We start from the raw sequence: 24,909 nt of genomic DNA, 5'->3' as shown, positions 1-24,909 counted from the left end.
TTATTTTAGAGATGTCTCAAAAAAGAATAAGGGCCATATAAAATGGAATGGAGGGAATAGTACTTATTATTACTATTAATGCTATTAGCTTGCATATATTACATTTTTCATGTTTACATATTTTGTCAAAAAGTAAAACGTAATAGTTACGCTCGAAACAATATGATGACACACGGATATTATTTAAAACATAATACAAACTCAAGGTCCGTACAAGAACAATATAATGACATATGAATATTATTTAAAATACAGCAAAAACTAGAGCCCCGTGCCTCGCACGGGCTTTTATGCTAGTTAAAGCTTAAAGCTCAAATAGTGGAACATGCATGCGTAAAAGGTAGACAAATTAGAGATTGATGCGTTGGTGCATGGACACTTTTCATGTCTTCTGTATGTCGTGAGAGAGCTCGTGGTAGTTTAGCGAATGAAGGTGGCCTGCACACACCAGAGTGATGAATAGGTTTTACTATTCACTTTTGAAGAAATTGGTATCCATTAACTGGCATCTAAAGGACGAAAGAAATAACAGGAGAGCTAACTATAAAAAAACTATCCCTAAATTTTTGATATTCTTCTTTGAGAAACGCTACCTAGTTACTTAATATTACTCCATCAGTGCTCCGTCCCCCTAGGTTGTCCGTCACTGCAGGTACCTTGACGTTCTTTATAAATTATATTCCAAAAAAATTTAATTGTGAAATTAAAAATTTTACTGAAATACATACCTTCTTTTAATAAGTAAGTTTTTCAATAAACAACATTTTTTTTTCCAATATAATAATGAAAAGGCGGCCATTTTCGACAGTTAGAAATGTTGAAATGTGTAATTTCGACTTGTTCGAAATAAATTGTTTTTGACTAAAACTGATTTGGTTGAGAATACAACTGAGTCGAATATGTAAGAAAGAATGAAATTAAATAAATTTGAGTGAATTTCTCGACAGGACTTTTTCAACTAAAACTGGTCGAAATTATTGTGTATATCTTTTTGATCAAAATTTCAAAACTTGGCCCAAAAAATTGAAAATTTAAATTGCCGCTTAACATTTCTTAAAAATTGAATTTCCTCCCAAATTTAGTCGTAATTATATTTACGATCTGACAATCAAATTTCAGATTTTCCGTGGTTAAATATCACTACAAGAAAGGTGGCTTTTTTCGACCGCCAAAATCTGGTCGAAAATGTCGACCATTTCTGGTTGAAATTAGGTATTTTCGACCGCAAAATTGCGGTCGAAAATAAGTTGGTCTAAATTACCATTCCGGTCGAAATAATTATTTTCGACCGTTTTTGACCGCCCAAAATTTCATCCTCTCCCTTGAAAAATTTTGAAGTTTTTCATTTCCCGCTCAAAATTTTGAAAATTTGGTCGAAAATATAAGTTCAACCGCAATTTAAAACTCCCGCCAATTGTGCTAACTTCGACCAAATCTTGTCGAATTAATTTCGACCAAAAACGGTCGAATATAATTGTACCTGTAGTTTTAATCTGGTCGAAATAATTTTCGACAGTTTTTGGGAAAATATATCTTCGACTAGATAAGGTCAAAATTCTGAAAGGTTCAAAATTATCATGGAAATGTTCAATTGAAAAATACGACAAACTTCCTGTCACATAATTGTTTTTGACCGGATTTATTTTCGATCAAATCAATGGGCGGGAAAAATTAAAGAAAATAAATTCGACCATTTTTTTTCGAATGCTGTTATATTCAACCCGTTTTATCCATTTTTTATTAATTCAACAAACTTATTTTAACCGTTTTTATTTTCGATCATAAATAATCAAAAATAGTGTTTAATAATTTAACTGCTTTTTTTACAGTGTTCCAAAAAAAACCGAGGGAGTATTAATGTTTCAACAACTGAAAGTTGATGGTTATATATATAACTGAAAATTCCATGTCCATATACTCATGTGAATCACACAGTACGTGTTATTTTGACTTCTATAGATGATTTAAAATATAAAAAAATTAAATATTGTTTTTCAATTTTCTCAGCATAAAAATTATATGTAAAAAATAAAATCGCACTTTTTTTAAAAGAACGATGTTAATCTAATAATAAAAAGTAATACGTACACCAATGATCGAGTCAAACAAATAATAAATTGTAATCGTCTGTTCTGAGATTGTTAAACGATATTATGAAAATAAAATATATACAAATACAAGTACTCACTGCATGCATTCTCGTTGGATTACTGGTGCCTTCTTAATCATGTTCTCGTAGAGCTATCGTTTGAGATATTGACCAGAACTGTGATTGCGTACGAAATTTCATCATCAAATCAAGACTATCACTACAAGAAAAACAACTATCAGCGACCAAAATTATCAGCGACCGACAATCTGTCGCTATTGTTTTCGATCAGCGACCGTTTAGGTTTATAGCGACAGAGATGACACTTAATACTTTTTAGCGACCAAAAACAATAGCTAATCGGTCGCTATAACCTTTTCCCCTCCCAAAAATGAGCACCAAAAATTGCCGCCACATGCTTTTGCGGCTGATTTTTTAATAGCGACCGCCGGCAGTAGCTAAAATTGTCATGTCAGCTCTTCTTTAGCGACCGCATTCGGTAGCTAGGAGAGAAAACAAACCTCAAAATCCAAGCCAAAAACCGAAATAAAAACAAACAGAAAACAAAATAAAATAAAAAAATTAGATTTGATAATCGAAATCACAATACAGGCGATTAACTCTCAAATCTGATAAACTTCGGTTTAATCGAAGAAAAAAATAAGCCGAAAACTCTGATGATTTAAAACTAGAAAAACAAACCAAACCTAATCGAAAGGATAAAAGGCCTTCTCCAAAAAAGAAGATTAAAACAAATCGAATAAACAAATATAAGAGTTTGACCTTTTTCGCGGTGAAAACCGACCCTCATATAATAGTGACGGTTCCTCTGAGATCGAGAGAATTTTAGATTTTTTCTAGAGAAAGGTTTAATAACTATAAAAATCACACTTATTTCGAAAGAGCAGGGTATCGATTAATTAATAACATTATCATAGGAGACTTTGTTAGTGCAGAATAAGTTCCTACTCTGATAGCAAAGGTATCTGAAAAGGCTAATTTTTATTTATTTTCGATTTCTCCTCTCCCGGCCATTCGCTGCAAAAATAATATAAATTAGTTTCACTGAAATATTGGTGGAGCCAATGGTTGCTTGCAAGTATCCAATACCGGTACAATATGCAGAACAATAACAAGTAGGATGATTAAGACAAGTTTGAATCATAAAATATCAATACAACAGAAAGTTCCTGTACGTGATATATAACGGATTTCTGAATGCAGACTCTTGCAAGAAACTTACAAATAACGTGTAATATTGGTGCACATAACTAGCTAAAGTGTTGACACGTCATAAATATAAATATATATTAAGGTTGGATTGAACGCTCTGACAAAGATGCATCATCTGTTTGTAACGCACAAGACAGCCATCGCATTCCTCTCGTCTAAAAATTTTGTCTTGCATTTCGTTTGTTGTTTGTTCCATTCGAACTCTCTTTTTTGCGGATATGAAAAGGGCTGATACTACGATTGACTTAAATGCATTAAAAAACACAGATAAACCGTCGTACAACCTAATGTCCAAACCCTAATTTAAAAATAGGCTTTATAATACCTACATAAAACTGGCCTATTTAAGACGGAAATTAAGGTTCATATCCGTCGTAAGTTCTTAATTTACGACGGACTAGCTATTTTTGTTGTTTTTGTCAAGTAATAAGTTCTAAAAAACGTCAATATCCAACATACGTCGTAAGTATTCTAAAGTGTCGCAAGTTAGACCTGGTGGGATTCATAATTTCGATAGTAAGTTAGATACCCCGCATGTCCGTCGTAAGTTATCTGTCGTAAATGACCCGGTCTCTTTAAATAAACATTTTTCACCGTAAATATTAAACAAAAATTTAAAATGACGTTAAACAAGTTGCTGGAGGAATGTAAAAGAAATGTTGGAATGGGGACCCAGTGAAGGTGGGGCAGGCTAACTTGGACCCACAGGAGTCGTCCATAAATAGCGACGCTTGTAAGACTAGTAGAATTGTTTCTAACTAACAAGAAACAAGAAATTCTCATCCATTACATAGAAACTGTCATCTTCTTGGTCGAATTATATTCCCTCGAAAGCTGTTAAAATATTTGTAATTTGGTTCATAGCCTCATAGTGTCGACATGGTTTGCCAAGATTTGCCTTTAGTCCAAAAAGTTTGCGAAATCTATGACAAACTCTCCAAGCTAAACAGTCTGAAGCCTTCCAAGGATGTCAACACTCTCTTCACTGATCTTGTTCTCACGTGCATCCCACCTGCAGCCATCGATGTTACCAAGCTCTGCAAGAATGTTCAAGAAATCAGGTCTAGGCTCATTAAAATCTGTGGCGAGGCGGAGGGGCTTCTTGAATCTCACTATTCCTCCATTCTAGGGTCTTTTGATGACAACCCTTTGGACCATTTGTCCATTTTTCCTTACTATAACAACTACATCAAGCTTAGCCTCCTTGAGTTCACTATCTTAACTCAGTTTGGTCCCCTGGATGAGCCGAAACGCGTGGCGTTTCTAGGATCCGGGCCCCTGCCTCTCAGCTCTATTGTGTTAGCAACCTACCACTTGACAAACACTTGTTTTCACAACTATGACATTGACAGCTCTGCCAATCACTTGGCTTCCCGTTTGGTTTCCAAGGATCCGGACTTGTCAGAACGGATGTTTTTCCACACGGTGGATGTCATGGATGTGACGAGTGCTCTGAAAGAATATGAGGTTGTGTTTCTGGCTGCCCTTGTGGGGATGGACAAGACGGAGAAAGTCCGTGTCATTGATCACTTGGCCAAGTACATGGCTCCGGGGGCTATACTGATGCTGAGGAGTGCTCATGGAGCACGCGCCTTCCTCTACCCTGTGATTGATCCTTGTGATCTGCTAGGCTTCGAGGTTCTCTCTGTGTTCCATCCTACTGATGATGTGATCAACTCCGTTGTGATTGCTCGTAAGTTGCCACTGCCTTTTCACTCAACAAATGCAGATCAGCAAGGGAAACTCGAAGGTACTATTGTTCTTCCTATCAAGTGTTCTGAGATTGACTCATTCATTTACCCTCTCAACCAAATTGGATTGATCGAGGATCTGGCACTCGAGGAGCAGGTGTAATGAATTCTACAAATTTAATTACCCACTTCTTAATTTATCTTATTTCCACAGTTCTCTCAACAATTTATCTATAGCTACTTGTATATGGTGGCCTTATGGAGTTAGAGGTGTGGTTTCATATGTTTGTCAAAGTTTATTTCTGCATTCCTAGCTGCAATGTTTCAATGTTGTGTCCTTTCATCTTATTTTTAATAAAAGATGACTCCCGTTTTACCTCTATGTATGCTTAATAATATTATGTATTATCCTTGCCGTATGTGATTTTCCTTATTATCCGTGTTTGACTGGATGTATCCAACAATATGTGATTTTCCTTATTATCCGTGCTTGACTGGACGTATCCAACATGAATAAGTGTTCAAATACACCATTTTTGAAACTTTTACTTTTACATGTTGTAATGAAATTAAATTCAAGTGTCTACCGGTGTTATGTATTTAAAACGTATTCTCGAGATAAATGAATAGTCCGGATAACTGAGGACTGGTAGCCTTAGTTCATTCTTCTCTTTTTCCTTCTATGATGTAAGTGTAACATATATTCGAGGTATTGCCTAGACGTTGAGTGATGCAGGGGGCACACCTTCCAATACAAAATCGGTTTAGTAAGTTTTGTTACCCTACAAGGAATTTGGTACATGAGCTACAAGATGATGCCTCATTTGAAACAGACTATTTCACAGCCTTGCACTTTCCATGTTCTTGTGTCCAGGGAAGTTGCTAGCTGAGATCATGACTTTTGCACTTTTCCTCCTATATACTGTTTCCTTTTATTTCATATTTGCAATTGGGATAACAAGTTGACAATTATATGAACTTTCCCTAGAGGTCAAGTTTCCAAACCTGAGTACTCCATGAGTCTCAGTAGTCTAGCCTAGTCTTCTGTTCTTGCTATGTTGTAATGTACTATATCATAAAACCTAAAGTAAGTATTACCTGCATATTATCTCCCCGACCCTGCTGTAAGCGAGATATATCGAATACATCTGAATGAAATTACTGCACTAGGATATGGTTTGTCCGTTCTGTAAATTTCAAGGTAAAATAAGTACTGTATAATTGGCGAATTTTGTGTGATGATCTTTTAATATGAAGTAGCCACACAAATTACAAAGGTCAAAATAGTCCATTAAATAATCTATGACGATATCACAATTATTACAGGACTTCCAAAATATATACACGCTTTATCATCTCCAATCCTTGAATGAGATAGCATTTGAATTGAAAAACATGTAGAAGCATTTTTCGTCGGAAAAATTGCATTTGGAGCATTACTCGTCCATATAACAACATAAGTGGCAAGTTTAGGATCAACACCATGATTTACTAAAGACCAAGAACAGCAAAATAATCAGCCAAGATAGAACAATAAAGCGGTAGCCTACCTTTCTCATGGTATCCCTAAACAGACCAAGAATAGTGCCACACGAAATGTTGATTTCAACTTGCTCAAAACTTCGGTATTCACACACATCAAGGATTAATTCTATTTTTGAAGCTACTTTATATATGTATTAGGAACTCTCTTTAAATCAAAAGATTGCTCTTTGTGAAGATCTAGACACCCCAAAACCTTGTCATAAGATTGATACTGGCAAAATCTCTGAAGGGGGGAAACAACAGCAGCAGGCCTTTCAGTGTAAACAGTTTACATTTTAGTTGCATGTGCTTGTGCTCGGGAATACATATAAACTTCATGGCTCCAGCTTCACTGATAGGGGCAGTATTTAGGTCGAAGATTTCTTAGCACCCCTGCATACTCTGCTGAAGTCCCATCCTTTAAAAATACGTGGTCCCACATCTTCACGAGATCTGTTATAGAAGCCATATATATGTCACTCAGAAAAGTGAAATGTGGTGGAAATACAAATATATATGTGAAGAGTGAATTTACAGAAGAGACAGAAAAGTTGGTCACTTTTTCTTCACAAAATCATTTTCTCAAATAGAGATTCTATAATGGAATTCTACGAGAATAAATAGATGGAAGTCAATTTTAATTTTATGAATATCACGCATAAATGGAAGTTGACTAAGCAAAATGACCTTAAGCAAAAAATTTGGTATCATATAGGACAATCTCACACTAAAACCAAAGTAAATGATTAATCTTTCTGTGTGAGAAACCCATGCGACATTAGAAATCAAAGATGTTATCCTCTTAGACGATGTTATGGTATCACTGTTGGATTCCATAGTTAGGTTCTTACCTTTTTTTACCCATAGAAGATGAAATATGAAAATTAGACGATTGTACATAAATTAACAGAAAGAGATTTCATCTCCTTAACCAACTAGCAGTGAGAATCCAGAACATCACAAATTTATGAGTACCGCCACAGTGTACTTATTACAGGTAACAAGTCACATTTTTCGCAGTATATGAAATGCCATTTAATTAGGAAAGTACATTGGTCACTCAAAAATAGGACATTACATGTAATTCAACTTAAAAATTTATGTGAGTTTTCACTTCTACACTTCTACGGGTGTATAAACCTTAGCCATGCAAAATGTGCCGCAACTGTACTTGGGTTTTGGATAAATACCATCCATTATTTTAAGAAAAGAAGCTTAAAAAGATCAATGTTTATATGCATACCCGCTTTATCTGTTGAAGGAAGGCACATGATGATAATGTCAAACCTTGAGACCTTGGTTAGACTTTCTAGATATTTGACTGACATAGCAGGTTCTTCACTGCCACAAAAAATGGAAAGTAATATGATAGTATCTAACAATAATAAATTGAATATGAAAGAAGAAATTTGCAAAATGTCCTTGGTAGAGGTTTGCTTACTTAAATATTGTGGCAATGCACCTGACTATGTCAATCAATATTGGAGCTGATAATGAATTCTTAAATATCCGAGGTAACGCGACTGGAGAGGTTACCTAATTGACAGAAAATAACCATTACGTATATACAATGAACCAACTAGTACAAAAAATACCAAAAATAAGGAAAGAAATAATTTCTCTCTGGTCGATCCCACATTAGACATATGACTTGGAATATGTATTGATAAAAATATATACTTCCATTAAGATCTTATATATATATAAAGGTTAATAGACTGCAATACCAAGAGGTGAAGGGTACTAGTTACTATAAAACCACAAGAACCAGATTTTAAGTTACAGATGAGTTTGGATATGAGCGGTCTTAGCTATTCAAGAGAAGCATGAAGAAAGGGATGGAGCCAAAATCAAGTTTGATTTGTAAATAAGTGAACATGATAGCTACATGAAATGTAACCAGTTTTTTAAACTCTAAACAACTTAAATATAAAGGAAGGAAATCCTCAGAGCAATGTGTCAAAAAAGGTAAAGTTACACACATTTTGTAGAATAGAGTTTGTAAAATTAATGACAGGTCATTTAGCAAAAAGAAAAAATTAATGACTGGCACTAAAAAAGGTAAAGCTATTGACAGTGCCTGTCCAGTTGCATCTGTTAGTGTTATGGAAGTAAGAGAGGGAAAAAATTATATATACCTTCAATAATCGTGCCTGTAAACTACGATCACCAGAGAATCCTCGCCAGGAAACCTCAAACTGATAAGCAGAAGTTGGAGGGGTTATGTTTTTGGCAGCTTCAGCTGTTGCAAGTGCAGCAGCACGAGCAGCAAGCTCTTGAACTGAAGCCTTCAGCTCTTCCTGGCCAGTTTTGTGATTTCTCTGTTAAACATAAATCCCAAAAGTGTTAGGGAAAGAAGAGAAAGAAATGTGTATGGACAAAGCATTTATAGATTAAAAATTTAACTCCGCTGAATTAATACAAGTCAAGGTATTAAAGGTAATTCTTTTATAAAAAATGTACTAACTTATACAAAACTAGCATAGTTCATACAGAACCAAATGAATGATTATGATCAGGAACTGTTACATAATTTTAGCAACATTTGTTTTAGTGTCAGTTGCTTCGTTGATGACTACAAGAGCAAGGTGCTTTGTGCATAAGAGAGTGTTTAGTTAAGTGTATAGTTGGTACATTCTCATCAGTAGCTATAGTGTTTAAAACAGATCACTAAGATATCATCCTCTAATATTCTGCACAATTACTTTCCAAACTTCACGAAAATCTTCTATAAGTGTTTTGGATTTGATGTCTCTTAGATATTTTGCGCACAATGAAGCATTGTAGATAGCATGAAATGAACCATGGCTTGTCCTATTTTCCTAAAATATCAGCTCCATTTGGGTCTTAGAACATAGTTAAAATGAAAAACTAATGGTCCATGGCTTGTCCTGTTTTCCTAAAATGAACAATTATAATATGATAATCACATGATTAATTCAGAACTATGCTGAGAAGTGAAAACAGATAAAACTGAATAAGCAGAAGTTTTCACAGATTTTATTTTATGGAAAGTTCGACACTCCAGACAAGAGATGACTTTTGTACGATTTATGAGATACATGAACAGGTCTGGGTGTCACTATCACATCCATGAGCTCACATGCTGCACTAAGATTCAAAATCATCATGTGTGCACTGAATCTGCCGTGTGCCTGAAGGTCATCTAAAAAGACTGGCATAAGTGTGTATGAGTTGCACCCTGAAGTGCACAATGGAATTTCAGGCACTGAGTTGTGTTTAGAAATGCTTATATCTCGTATTTGAAAATGGGTAATGACAAATTGAGCGACTTCTGATGTCACTGGTTCAGTCAACAAGACAAAAAAGAAACTTTAAAAAAAATCAAAATAACAAGATAAACAAAGATAGGTGCACCCCCAAAAGGATGCAAAACTTCATGATTTCACCCAAAATTTTGCCTTAACCATGGAGTAAGCCACCAAAGAGAACATGCCAGTTAAACAAGAAGGGCTAAAGCAGCTAGACCCTAGCACAAGCTACAATTTGTATATCCTAACATTTCCTGATATTGAATTGTGTGCACCAGCTATCAAGGTTTTAAAAATCATATTGCACTATCTGACTCTATGCCTATGGCCACAATCTATAGAAATCAAAAGTTCTCATCAATTGAAATAATTTACTCCTTTTAGTATCGCCCTTCCCTTTACATGATTCAACAACTTAATGCACCTAAAAAAGTTAAATGATAACCTCTTGTCTCAGAATTTTGTTAGAAGTATTTCAACAAATAACATCAAGTTCTTAGAGGCAACTTCAAAATTCATAATTCTAACAGAAAGCTTTTGGCAAAATCATTAGTGAATAATATATTTTTCAGGGCTACATTTTCTTCACCAGTTAACATAAAAACCACATGATACCATGTTGATATGGCATAATCAATTGTTATACCTTTTTACTATCTACATTCATTGCAGCCACACCCATGTTTTCAGAACCACTTGAAACAGTTTGGACGCCATTGTTCTGAGAACTCATTTCTATCACAGGCTTCGCTACCCTTTGGACTCCCTTCTCTGCGCTTTTCAATGACGCAGCTGCTTTTTTAAGGATCTCCTGGAAATATTGTCAAAATTAAGACATAACTGAAGTCAACCTCATCATTTCTTCTATAATTATCATTTATCATACTAACAATTATTTTCAATATACTTTCTGTAATTGATAAGACGCCGGCTTTTCTCTTCCAAAATCAGTATCTCTATAATACTAGGTTAAGTCACAGTTCCACCCTCTGCTAAATGACATAGGCTTCATTTTCATAGTATCTCTTTTTTTTCATGATTTTACCATTCCAAAATTACTTCTGCATTGACAATTAACACAACCCCGGCTCCTACTGAATATAAATACGCAGCAGAGGCAAGTACAGCAACTAATACAAGTACTCTGCCAGGAAGACAACAGTCAGCAAGTCTGAGTACTAGTGTACTACAATTAATTATTGGTGTTTGAGTCAATTTATATATCAGAGTGGAGTCTATAAGTAGCAAAGGACTGTGTATAATTTCATCAGGTTGGTTTAACATAAATTGGAATACATGCTACCAATATTCTCCGTCTCTTTCTATAACAAACTCTCTCTCAAGCTCTCTTCTTCTACAATCAATCTAATCTCAGATTTCTCTATGCTCTGTCTCTCGAATCTCTATCTCATATCTCTGTTTCTCATTGAAACTTAGTTCCTCTCATAATCCTAGCTTAATATATTATGAAGTTCTAGCAAAATAATACTATTCAAAATGATTACTTTAAGAAACTCAAGATTTTACCAATATCAGTGCTATTTAGCAGAAAGTGTTCTCTTTTCTGTAAAACTTATTCTATCTAAAATAAAGCCTAAATCTGGTACCGATGATACCTTCTCATACAAAGCCTTAGATTCAGTATGCTGCCTTTTGATCTCTTGATTGTGAGGCTCCAACCTTAAGGCAAACTCAGCATCTGCATATAAAAAACACTTAACAATTGCCTAGAAAGCTAGATATGAATTCACATAACCAAAGTCAACCTACCTTCAACTGATTCCTTAAGTTTATGAAGTTCTTTTCTGGCGGTTGATCTGCGTGAGTAAGCTTTAATATATCTATCATCTAAATTTAAAGCTTCGGTACAGTCATCTTCAGCCTCCTGGAATCTAATGAATATAGACAACTTGTTATTCGGAGAAAATTATAATTGGTGTTCAAAGCATTAGGCCGAGTATACGAAAACAGTAAACTTCCATAACAATAAAGTTTACATAGTCTTTGCAAATTAATAATTATAAATAATCAGTTATTCCAAGCTCTCAAGTATGAATTTTAGTCACATCAACACACAAGGAGATAGATGCCAGAAGATACAACAAAATAGTGGGACCTATTGACTTCATCTTAACTCCATAACAAAACCCAGATGCTTTTATATTTACATTAACTCAATGACTGAGAGTACAAAAGTTGGAACATGTTGAATTGATCAAAAAGCTAATTTGGTTTTCTATCAATGCATCAAGTATGCTCATAAATCCATTTCCACTGAAACTTAGTCAGAATAATCTTCTTCCTCTTTTTGACACTTCAGCAAAGGAATGTCATATCTTTTGTTACAAAAATAATATAAAAACACATGAACAGTCAACAACGAACAAAAAAGGCATAGAAGCAAAAAAATTATAAGAAACTTGCCTCCTGAGTTTTAGATAAGCCATTGCTCTGTTTGCATAAGCTACTGCAGTAGGCAAGAATGCAATGCTCCTAGAATAGCAGTCGATTGCCTCTTGATATTTCTTCTGCTTGAAATTCTCATTACCCTGAGCAGCACATTGAAATATATATATACAAAATTATGTTTTTGCTCTTACTAAATGAATTGGCATAATACTTTTCGTTAAGTATTCACAATACCAACTCTTTTTCTGAATTAGCATCGACAGCACTCCCTTCTGTCATCACAGCACTTGATAAGTTGTCCATTGCATTAAAACTTCTCAAGTAATCAAACTGAGCAGTCGAACTGTTATTTGATGCTGGTTTTCCCCTTTGTTTTCTATCTTCGCCAACTATTCCAATCTTCTGCGGAAGAAAATGAAAGTATTACAACTAAATATGCAAAATCTGGAATCATGAGATACTAGAGCAATAATTACCACCAAGACCCTGTTAGCATTTTCCCATCTCAGGAAAAAAATATAAATTGAAAAAGCAAATGTAATTTCCTTGCCCGAAACTTTTTATTCGCCTGTTCTACAGATTAAATTCGCCTATCATTAGGTCCCAAAATAGTTCAAAACTCACTATTATCTACCAGATGTACGGCAAAAGCTCATATAATAGTATTGCAGATAACTAGATAAAATTTAGTTTCATAAAATAGCTAAACAATTTGAGCAGACAAGCACTGATAGAAATCGAAACCAAATACAAAGCTTTATACTCATCGGATTACCGTTTTTTCCTTGCTTAAAGATTGGGACTTCAATTTCTTCTCCTTGTCTTTGAGTGACGATTCCCAATCCTGCAAATTATTTAAGAACCCCTGGAAATCCTGTTATTTAAATATATAAAAATCCAATTATAAGAAATCTTTTGCAAGAATTTTGACATGGGCCAAACTAGAAACCCAAGTAATCCATGTGAGAAGAAATATGTTAGTGTTTCTATTGACTAGACTTCACTACAGCTAACCTAGTAGCTTAATTAATTGGTGTTTAGTGAAGTATGTACACACATATATACAGAGAGGGGGGATTAGCAGGGAGAGAGAGAGAGAGAGAGAGAGAGAGAGAGAGAGGGAGGGAGGGAGAGAGATGGGGGTTAACCTGGTTTTGATCACGGGCGTGCTTGGGTGGAACTTTGGCCATTGCTGAAGGCTTTTCGGTCGCAGAAACAAAAACGGGGGTTTAGTTCAATTCACAGAAGTAAACGAGAACTCGTGTTTTTATTTCTGACCGTGTTTCGATTAGATTTCAATCCTCGCTTCTCCCTTATATAAGTATACTGATTGTTGATATGATTGTTGTTTTTTTCATTTTCTTTCATAATAGGAAAAATTGGATCCATGATTATACTTTGCATCTTTTTTTACTTAATTCGGAACTTGCTTTCAATTTTGTCTTTATTTTGATCTTTATTTTAGGCACGAAAGTAAAAGATTATATGTCAAAAACATTGTTATGTGTCAAAAACATTAATCATCCCGCCCACAAACTAAAAATCCATGAGTACTTGTCAAAATCAGACTTGTATAAAAACTAGTATCAACTCTTGATATGAAATCTATCAAGTTTAAAAAGATTAAAAATAAATCTCTCTTAATGATTTCAACATGAAATTCGTCATACTTGTTTTAGCAACACTTATCATTTGTTCGATGATGATGAACGGGATCACATAGGCATAAACAATAGAGAAATGCTAGAGACCCCAAAAAAAATTCCCAAAAATCTTTACCAAATGATGTAGCAAACAAGTGGCTAGTTATGATTGGGTGATTAATGAATCTGCAGGGGGGGTCTCATTATTATGAGAGTGAATTCAGCCAATCAGATTTAGACACATCATTTGGGACAATTTTTTGGGACAATTTTTTGGAGTCTCTAGCATTTTCCTAAACAATAAATCACATTATACTAGGAAAGCCCCGACCAAAGATGAAAGATCAAAGATGAAAGATCTTCCCCACTTTATCTGAGAGAGATAATTTAGGTTGTAGTCCTTATCAAAGATATTGAAGTAATAAAGAAGTTCATTGTTATCGAGAGCAACATGAAAAAATCAAATGGTGTCACAAAATAAAAAACAATTGCGAAGAATGTGTTTTATTAATTTGAGGATATAAATACTTTCTAGTAAAAATAAATTTTAAGGAAGATTTATAAATTACAAAGATGTTTGCATAAAAAATTGTGCAGAATGTGTTTTGTTAATTTGAAAAGCAGCTTTTTTTTAGTAATGTAATTAAGATGACGTGCTTTCTCTAAAAACACAACTTTACTTTGAAAACTACTATCTCGAAAAACGGATTTTACATTTAACAAGACAAAAAAAATTACATTTAACAAGCAATTTTTTTATCGGCTTCTCAATAAAAAAGTAACAATAAAATCATATATGGTTTAGGCTATTTAAAGTCGACTCATTTTCGACACTAGTTAATGCCCGTGTACGGGCTAAACTTATAGCCAAATAAGGACATGCATGCAGATAAGGCGAATGTAATTACCAAACAACGGACAGAATTTGGGGTCGTTTGGATAAACTTAAAAAAAGTAGTTTCTACTTAAAGTAAAGACGTGGTCTAAAAGTGAGAAGTAAACTAATTAAGACTTATAAACGATAAAACTATTTGGGAAAGAAGTAAGATTCTAAAATAAAAGCTAGCATTTTACAAAACTTCTGTCTTTTTACACAAACGGATCAAGAAAAATAGAAATCGGCTTCATCGAAAATTCTAGAAGTGGTGACAGCCAATAAGCCAAACATGAAAACGGATCAAGAAAAATAGAAATCGGCTTCATCGAAAATTCTAGAAGTGGTGACAGCCAATAAGCCAAACATGGCCCTTATGTTCTTATGTGGTAAACTATAATACCAGAATTCCACAAATACTTTGCTAATTTAGTCTAACTGTTTTCAAAACAAACATTTTAGTCTATCATCTAAATCAGGCATGGTATCAAAGGCCTATATCCAAACAATATAAGCCATTACCTAAATGATCTGTTTAAAATGTGTGAATCGAAATAAACCAAAGAAAAAGCGCCAGAAACAGAACTGTCTGTGCCAAAAATAGCACCACCTCTGGCTATAAAACGAATTAAGTTCCGAACACAAGAATCGATCTCTTCCAATGGCTGCAGCACGAAAACTCCTTGTATTCGCTCTAGCAGCACTTCTGGTTTGTTCAATGATGAGTACCTCAGAAGCCACAAAGACGATAGACTACAGTCCACTGGAGAAAGGGCACAAAAAACACGATCCTCCTAAAGCTGGTCCAGGGGAGGCAAACCCATACAATCGAGGTTGTAGTCCTAACCAAAGATGCCGCAGTTAAATTCATGGCAATGGAGAGATTCCACAGGCAGGGACTGCATTATGACAGCACTTCATACTGTTCCAAAGATCAAATATTGTAAACAAATTTCACAAGTTTGTGGACTAAAGCATATATAAAAAAAATTCTGCTATGATATAATATCTGGCAGATTTATATTAGATGTAGATGTTTGAGCATCTGAAATTTATTTTGCTATTTATATACACATGAAGAACTTTATATCTGTTGCATGATAAAATCTAGGAGATCTCTAGCCATCACATATATACGGCCATTCAATATCCATCGCATGTTTAATTCTATAATCCCCTCTCATACAAGCTATATGGTCAACAAGTTCTGAAAATTGGATAGTCAATACCCCTCACGCAAAGCTATAGGGACCCCGAGTCATTCAAGAGCTGCCAGGGTATGACTGCTGTTTTAATCTGCTGAAAAATATTTATACAGCCACAAAGTTCTAGTAAATCTAGAGCCTATCTTGTTCTTGTGGTTCTAGTTCTGCCACTGTGTTCCTGCTTAACCTGGAGAGTTCTTGAAACATTTTTTGCCAAAGGAATTTGTTCCAGTTTAGCTACAACTTCTAACATTGATGGCCTTAATTTGGGATCAAAATCGAGACATTGTAATGCAAGGGATGCCACAGCTTGTGCTTCCTTCTTAGGGTACTGACCCCCCATTCGTGTGTCCATGATTCTCAAAACTCGCTTGTCTGCAAGTAGCGGCTTTGCCCAATCAACCAAAGTCTCTTCATCTACTCCTCCAGCCCTCTCATCACCTAATGCTCGCCTTCCAGAAAGCAACTCTAGCAAGACTACACCGAAACTATATACGTCACTCTTTATAGTCAGCCGACCTGCTTGTTTGTCAATGTAGGAGGAAGATACCAAAAACCAAGTTAATTATGGATGCGAAGAATCACAGTTGAAATTTTAATTATTTTTTTTTTTTTACGAAAACAGTGGAACTTCTATATATTATCTGCCATACTTGATTTCACAAAACTTCTCTAGAAATTAAAAATCAATATGGTATTAACTTCTTGCTCTGCTTTTCCTTTTATTTGTTGATTGTCTGTTTATTATTTTTAGAGCTAATGTCTTCTGTTAAGAGTTCTGGAAGTACGCGACAATTCCTATTTACCTAATACAATAACCAATTTAGGAAATTGAAGTTGTTGCAATTTCTCCTACACAGTCATATACTTAATGGGGTGACGAAGAATAAACAAGATAGATGTATTGACCTGTAGCAACATATTCTGGTGCTGCATAACCCTTGGTACCAACAACTCTTGTTGACACATGAGTTCTATCTCCAGTAGGACCTGCCCTTGCATAGCCGAAATCCGAAAGCTTTGCATTGAAGTCCTGAAGAAATTAAGAGAAAACGTTCTATGAGATAATATAATCAATCAACTATTACTCAGGGGAATGGAATCTTGAATTTTGTATATTAGAAGAACTTTAAATTTGTCAGCATACCGAATCAAGTAGAATGTTTGATGCCTTCAAGTCCCTGTAAATTACGTTGGAGTCCAAGTTGTGTAAGAAGGATATGCCTCGTGCAACATCAGTTGCGATATGAATCCTTGTAGACCATGGAATAGGTTGAACTCCTCCTAAATAAAAAAATAGATGGGTCAGGACTCAAAATTACTGGATGACTGCATATTTTTGCAACCAGTCACATATAGCATCTACCGATGAAGGATTTGTAGTTTGAAACCTTATTTGTTTTTGTAATCGGAGATCATTATGAAATAGGAATATAAACACAAGACCATTAAGAGATTTAGAATATGAAGTGTCTGTAAACAAGCACATTTTAAGATGCTTAATGAAGATACAAAATAGCGAGTATGGGGCAGGGCACTGAAGAAATATGAAAATAATGAATCGAAGCCTGCAACGTATCAGGCTAACAATACTCAATTCTGTTCCAACACAAACTTTCAAGCTCACATCTCAATTATATCTTAACATTCACAAAGGGAACTTAAATTCCAGTGTGCACTGTGCACATTGATGAAATATTGAAAATACTCAGAAACACTACACGTTTTTGGGAAGGAAGAATGCTATGCCAATCATTATAATGCAAAGTACCTTTATTAACATACTTATGCAAGGAGTAAGATATAGTAGTGAAAAATCTGCAAATAAAAGAACTTACTTCTAAATAAGTGGTTCTCCAAACTTCCCTTGGACATGAATTCGTAAACTAACAAGCGGTTGTCAGATTCAACACAATACCCAATGAGTTTCACAAGGTTTTCGTGGTGTAGCTGCCCTAAATAGTTAACTTCAGTCTGCAGCACAAGAAAATTGGAAGTAAAGATAAGTTGGGCATATACCGAAAAAATACATAAAAGATAGTCTAAAGGTATCGAGTAAACATACAAGCCATTCTCTGTGACCTTGACAGCTTCCTGTTTTGAGCTTTTTAATGGCAACTGAAATTCCAGATCCAGATTTGCTTGCAGCAAAACTGTTTTCATCTAACCATGCTTTATAAACCCAACCAAACCCTCCCTCACCAAGAAGACTGTCAGAGCGGAAGTTTTTTGTAGCGTTCTTAAGATCATGGTAACTGAAGGCTCTGAGACTGTTGGAGACAGAAATTTCCCCTTCTGGTGCCACAACTGTTTTATTGAAACTTAATGAAACTGATTTCTTGTTGGTAGAGAATGATTCTTGTTGTTTATCGCTAGATGAACTTGTAGTTTCTACAAAAAATAATGGAATTCATGAGGGAAAATTCAATCCACTGAAATTCCAATAAACGCAGAATGCAGAAAGGATAAAAAAGAATCCTTTAACATATATATGCAGGAATTCGTTCAAATAATGGTATGTTCTTTTTTAGTCTCTTTAAATTTCGTATATGAAGTTAATTCAGATAAATTTATCCACTCTATCACTAGTAAGAGTTGCTCTGCAACAGCCAACTCAAGTTCTCCTCACCCAATAACTTCGCGCAGCTAATTAAGTGACAGAATTCTCTAAAGATAGCTACTAAACAATCTGGAGAGCATAATTAGAAGTAAAAAAAAAAAAAAAAATCCTCTTCCCTGTAGTTAAGTCAATTTTGTGAACTACTGGTCATCAACATAAGAACATAGATGAAGATATGTTCGTCGAAAGATAAATCTAATGATATCAATAACACTCAGCCTTTTTAAACAGAGTTCTACTGATATCCATTTTCTGCAGACTACTCAAGTTCAAGGCCTCAAGTGAAGCTCAATTAAGAATCCCACATGCAGACAGCATGTTTATAATGCTTTCACTTATCATCACAATTTTTTAATAATCAAAGAAAAGGATAAACAACTAATTAGCAAAACATACATCACAATATCTTACTAAGAATAACCTTTAACATCTACCTGGTTCTAATGTATCATATCATATTGTTCATGTAAGAAATAACAAAAAATCAAGAAGAGAAATACCCATGAACTGATTAGAAGAAGCATGAGCACATTTTGCAGATTTTCCCATGCATATTCCCATTTTCTCTTCACCACCAAACTCTCAGAAGCAAGCAAATTTATGTCAACAAAAATTGGAAAAGACAGAGTAAAGGGCTGCTCTTAAAACAGTAGAATTCTTACTAAATAATCATATGCATAAAAAAAATATTATATATAGTGGAAAGATATAAGTTTGGTTTTGAAACAAGTAGTCAGTGTTATATTGTCTTCCTGAAGCTTTGAAATTTTCAACCATGACCCCACATCTTTCCTTTTCAAGCTTGTTAATATTCAAAGTCACGTTTATTAGTCAATGTACTACTACATGATAGAGAGACAAATTAAATTCTTACCAGATCATTTAAATTGCAATATTATTTTATATAATTCATGCAATGTTTGACTTTCAAAATAGCAGCCACTTTATTTGTCAGTGGAATAATTATTTACGAGTGGCTTGCAGCTTGCTTCTCAAGTATTTGTTCGCTTGGGCTGACTTATAATTTAAAATTAAAACTCCTATAAATCAGAGGAAAGTAAAATATTTTTAAAAAGTTTAATATTTGTAAAATGGAACAACATTAAAAAAAATTCGAACTTTTTCTGGAAGAAATATTTATTGAATATTATATTTTGCAGCAATAATAATTAGATAAAAGGTGGAATAATATGATTTTATTAGTAATGCCGTGATGCCTCTTTGTTTGAAAAGTCAGTTTTGTTGCCGGTCGTGTATCTAAGAGCTTTGGGTAGTAAATTCACGGACGCAGTGTCACATCATCAGTTACGTGCGTATCCCTCCTTTCAAAATAATAACTCATTCTCGAAATAAATTAATAATAAAATTAATTATCAAAATCATCACCGTGGACAAATAATATAAACTTCATCACTGATCTCCCGGGTACTCACTAAATTCGCTTAATGGTAACAAACTCATCACTTCTGTTAGAAAAAATAACGAAAGTTTAGACAGAATGACATATTGGCGGTAGGGTTTTACATGTGGCAGGCCACGTAATTTGAAGTTTATATGGAAATAAAGTATACAATCTTTTTATTAAATTAATTTTAGGATATAATTATCTAAATAAATGAATGGGACTAAATTTTAAGATATAATTAACTAAACTTCCAAGATTAACTTTTATGTTTTTATTAGATTATAATTATTTTTGAATAATATTGAAATATTTTCTCTTTTAATAAATTTTATTTATGTGAATATTATTGTTGGCAAAAAAATATTTTTAAATAGAAGTGTTAAAAATTCAAAAGAATTTCTTTCTGTTCAATCTAGATCTTTCTTAAAATTTTAAAGAAGTTGGTGATATAAAAAAAGTTTAAAAATATTTTTTTGCCAACAATAATATTCACATAAATAAAATTTATTAAAAGAGAAAACATTTCACTATTATTCGAAAATAATTATAATCTAATAAAAACATAAAAGTTAATCTTCGAAGTTTAGTTAATTATATCTTAAAATTTAGTCCCATTCATTTATTTAGATAATTATATTCTAAAATTAATTTAATAAAAAGATTGTATACTTTATTTCCATATAAAATTCAAATTACGTGGCCTGTAAAACCCTACCGTCAATCTGTCATTCCCTCTAAACTTCCGGTACTTTTTTTAACGGCAGTGATGAGTTTGATACCATTAAGCGAGTTTAGTGAACCACTCGAGACCCTGTGGAGATCAGTGATGAAGTTGATACCATTTGTTCACTTCAGTGATGAGTTTGATAATTAACTCATTGATAATATAACCCTAAAATATATATCTTAAAATATATACCTTCAATATATATATATGAATCTTAAAATATATACCTTCAAAATATATATATATATATCTTAAAATAGATTATATATATTTTTAACTATATGAATTATATATTTTATTAATATATTGGAAGTATTGATTACAATTTATTAACTTAATTACAGAACCAAACAAGTCAAGGGCTATGGAAGTTGTTTATTGTTAGTTCAATTATGTGTTTTTATGATATCTTGTGCTTTGTTAGTTTAATTATGAGTGAGTAGATTTATACCTCGTGTTAAGTTGAACCCTAGTTATGATAGATGCATGATTCCCTCAATCCCAGTTTGATTAGTTATTGACGGTTACTTATTGACTTGTGCTAATTAACAATTACATATCACACATAATTACGTATATTAATGTCTGAACCGATATTTACTTATCAACAGAAGTTGGATTTAGATGGTTGTGATTTGTCCAATATATAAGGGCGTGAACTGTTTCATGGAAATAAGTAAAAGGGATTGTTAGCAAGTCTAGAAGCTGTGTTTAATTTCTCTAAATTGCATGATACCATGGAAATAGTCTTGATTGTATTTTTAGAGAAGTCATTCATACTCGGAAGAGGTTATTGATATTTTATAGGGCGCATCTTTTCTGTGAGTAACATGTTTGATTAATTGGGGTAGGAAATCGTAATTTCATTGATTGATGCTAAGGGAGTATTAAGGTTATAATGTGAAGGTATACCAAGATTTAGGTAGAGGGCATACAAGTGGGGTTGATGAATTAATTTCATTATCTAATTTAGTAGAGCAACTAAGTGAAATAAAGTTGCAAAGCAAGGAATGTGGTTTAATTAACTAATAAGAGAGAGTTCAAGGTACAAATTTTCTGTTTAGGAATATATAACTGTGATTGAGGTATAATCAAGTAAGAGAGTTGGGTGTTGAGCATGATATAGTAAAGCAAAAAAATTCACGTTCACCATTTGTTTGAATTCAGAATACTTGGCATTTGATAGAATTCTAAATTTGGGAATTTTAATAAACAGACTTGTAAATATGAAAACAAAGAACCAAGACATTATAATAAGGCCTTTAAAGCACGTTAGTTGGATAATATACTTTCCTTGCTGGGGAATAAGATGGATAGCTGATTAAGAAGGGTCCATACACGGCTCTTTGCCTGGTCGCCTACTCAGAACTATAATAGATAACACTTGTGTCACTATTCATACTTACTACTCCCCCTAATTAATCACTATTATAATCCAACTACTAATTTAAGCATTTCAGCTTCTTAGCTACGTTCATATCACATAAGCACTCAATCTGAATCAAAATCTCTATACTTAAGTATAGTAATCACAGGGCATAACACATGATTAAGCATACTTTCACTACAAATCACAGATTCTAGTTATCTGTTAGTCCCAAGTAGACGTGGAGGGGGGGGGGGGGGAGGGTTTAAAAATCGACTTTATGTTGTATGTTGTTCGTACAAAACTTTGCTATTATTGGTTTTGATTTGTGTAAGTATGTTTACTTCAGCTCCTTACTTTCTAGTATTGTAAATTAATAGCTTTAGTTTCAATTTAGTTGTGTTGATGGTTTAATGGTTTTATAGAGACTATTTTATTATACAGGGGATATGTTAAAATGTTCTGAAGCCTATTTATGTTAAAATGTTCTGAAGCCTATTTGGTATTGCTGTTGATTGGAAGCCAATTTGGCTGAAAAATTAAAAAAATAAGTCAAGCATGTCTATGGTGAGATGAACTTCCAACAACAAACCTATCAAAAATTCACACAAAAAAAAGTTTCAACATCCATCAAAAATATGTAATTACATTTTGACAATACAGAATCTACCAAAAGATCATACATGTGACAACCAAATCGTCGGAATAACATACTTTTGACAGCATGGAAGTCACACAATATTTGTTGGAAATTAATTCTTCTTACATACCAATTTTTTAAGAAGCTAAAATTTCTAACAAACGACTGTAGGAAGTTGAGAACTTATGACAAGTTTTATTTATCAAAAGGTTTGTGTTATTGTATTAATATAAAAAATAGTATATTTATTTTCCCTTTTTATTTAATTGTGAATTTCTTGCAGATAGTTTGTCAGAATTATTTGGTTTTTTTTTTTATTATCATTTCATAAAAGTTCATTTAATAATTACTAAATTATGTTTCTAACTACAAAGTCCTTCGATGTTAAGTTTAATACTATATAATTGCCAAGAAGTAGGTCCCATATTTATCTTCCAACAAATTTGAAACTTCTAATGGTTTCAGAACTTTTGACTACAAGTTTTTCAACAAAGACAGTCTTTCGGAAGAAAGGCATTTTTCTGACAAAAAATAGGCTCAAATGGCCGCCAAATTTACATGTATTTGGTGTAGTGATTATCATTCCTCGAACAAATCAACCTCAATATATATATATATTCTACATCAAAATTGGGATGACAACTAAAGATCAAAATTTTACCTAAACCTCTGAGAATCAGGCATGATATAAGTGCTATCTATAAAGCCGTAATCTGAAGTGTTGTAGAAATTTTCGGTGTTTAATAATAAATTTATTATAATTATGACAACAAAGTCCGTCAAATATTCAGTTTAATGATATAATAGTTAAGAAGTAGGTCCCATATTTATCTTTCAACAAAACTGAAACTTTCAACGTATTTCAGAATGTTTAACGTCAATTTTTTTGACAAAGATAGTCCATCACGAGGCATTATTCTGATACAAAATATGCTAAAATGACCGTCAGAAATACCTTTATTTGAGCATGCAGTGTATGTAAAGAGGCAATGAAGTGAAGTTTTGATCATTGGTGTATACGCAGACGGCCTTTGGTGACAGGTACCAATGTTGGGGTTATTAACGAGTTCAAACAAGGAATGAACGATCAGTTTGAAATGAACAACCTGGGAAAGCTTTTGTATTATTTGGGAATTGAAGTAGAGCAAGGAAGGAGTTATATAGAGTTGAAACAGACAAGATATGCTAGAAAAATATTGGAGAAGGCAAGGATGAGTGAGTGCAATCCCACTAAATATCCCATGGACCCAAAAGAGCATATTACCAAAGATGAAGGTGGAAGGCAATTGGACAAAACAAAATACAGAAGCATGGTGGGTGGACTGCGCTATCTTGTGCATACGTGTCCAAATATAGCTTATGTTGTAGGGGTTGTGAGTCGCTTCAGGGAGAATCCTACCATTTTGCACAAGAATGTTGTGAAACGCATACTGAGATATGTGAAAGGGACGTTACAGTTCGGTCTGGTATAATCGAGAAAAGAAAGCAATAATATGCTGATGGGCTATCTTGATAGTGACTTAGGAGGACAGATTGATGACAAAAAAAGTACGGGGGAAATGGTGTTCTACTTGAATGAAAGCTTGATCACTTGGGTGTCCCAAAAACAAGGTGCGTAGACTTATCTTCGTGCGAGGTGGAATTCATGACGGCTACTGCTGCTGCTTGTCAGGAAATTTGGCTAAAGAATCTTCTTGGTAAGTTAACTAATGAAGACACTGGTCCGGTTTATACTGCACATCGACAACAAGTCAGCTATTGACCTAGCAAAGAACCCCGATTTTCATGGAAGGAGCAAACACATAGACATAAGGTATCATTCTATACGTGAATATGTCGAGCGGAAGGAGATAGTTATCAAACATGTCAGTTCAGATATGTAGCGAGCAGACGTGCTTACCAAGGCCCTTACCACCGTTAAATTTGAGAAAATGAGACGCCTGCTGGGAGTGAAGGAATTGTCACGACAAGCTTCATATTAAAGAGGTGATTGTTGGATTTTATTTTAATCTGAATCTTGTATTTTATTCATTAGTTAGCTAATTAGTATTTGCATGGTTGCATAATTTAGTAATTGTTGGTTTAGTCATCTGGGACATGGAGTATTTGTAGATACTGCATGCTCATAGACGTTAGAGGTTTAACTGCATTAGGATAGTTGATTTGAAAGTGGACCGAGTTTTTAGCCACTATTCTTATCTCTACTATTTA

The 24,909-nt window shown here is 33.9% G+C and overlaps 3 protein-coding genes across 10 annotated transcripts; 1 reads left to right on the top strand and 2 right to left on the bottom strand.

The window, feature by feature from the left end:
• Positions 1-4,075: 4,075 nt before the first annotated feature.
• On the top strand, positions 4,076-5,393 carry LOC108200806 (nicotianamine synthase). The gene has a single exon (XM_017369059.2). The coding sequence runs from the start codon at positions 4,202-4,204 to the stop codon at positions 5,174-5,176; it is 975 nt and encodes a 324-aa protein (XP_017224548.1). The 5' UTR covers positions 4,076-4,201; the 3' UTR covers positions 5,177-5,393.
• A 1,085-nt stretch (positions 5,394-6,478) lies between these two features.
• Positions 6,479-13,558, bottom strand: LOC108200412 (uncharacterized). 8 transcript variants are annotated; one of them, XM_017368544.2, is made up of 11 exons: positions 13,367-13,558; positions 12,994-13,092; positions 12,453-12,620; positions 12,234-12,358; positions 11,580-11,701; positions 11,426-11,508; positions 10,456-10,620; positions 8,676-8,858; positions 7,979-8,073; positions 7,781-7,878; positions 6,479-6,990 (listed from the first exon to the last, which is right to left on the bottom strand). In XM_017368544.2, exons 1-11 carry the CDS (start codon positions 13,406-13,408, stop codon positions 6,887-6,889), a joined length of 1,284 nt encoding a protein of 427 aa, XP_017224033.1. In that variant the 5' UTR covers positions 13,409-13,558; the 3' UTR covers positions 6,479-6,886. The 8 variants fall into 8 exon arrangements, with proteins under 8 accessions (XP_017224033.1, XP_017224036.1, XP_063940603.1 ...); XM_017368547.2 differs by having other exon boundaries at positions 12,994-13,062; positions 13,367-13,514; XM_064084533.1 differs by having other exon boundaries at positions 6,542-6,990; positions 7,781-7,873; positions 12,994-13,083; positions 13,367-13,506.
• A 2,156-nt stretch (positions 13,559-15,714) lies between these two features.
• On the bottom strand, positions 15,715-19,276 carry LOC108200493 (probable serine/threonine-protein kinase PBL3). The gene is made up of 6 exons (XM_017368666.2): positions 19,061-19,276; positions 18,006-18,331; positions 17,779-17,914; positions 17,088-17,224; positions 16,850-16,973; positions 15,715-16,459 (listed from the first exon to the last, which is right to left on the bottom strand). Exons 1-6 carry the CDS (start codon positions 19,119-19,121, stop codon positions 16,080-16,082), a joined length of 1,164 nt encoding a protein of 387 aa, XP_017224155.1. The 5' UTR covers positions 19,122-19,276; the 3' UTR covers positions 15,715-16,079.
• Between the last annotated feature and the right edge of the window lie 5,633 nt (positions 19,277-24,909).

This window comes from Daucus carota, chromosome 9 (genome assembly GCF_001625215.2).
Source record: "Daucus carota subsp. sativus chromosome 9, DH1 v3.0, whole genome shotgun sequence".
Taxonomy (NCBI): Eukaryota; Viridiplantae; Streptophyta; class Magnoliopsida; order Apiales; family Apiaceae; genus Daucus; species Daucus carota.
The sequence above is the reverse complement of the archived record's forward strand: the minus strand, read 5'-3'. Positions and strand labels throughout refer to the sequence as shown.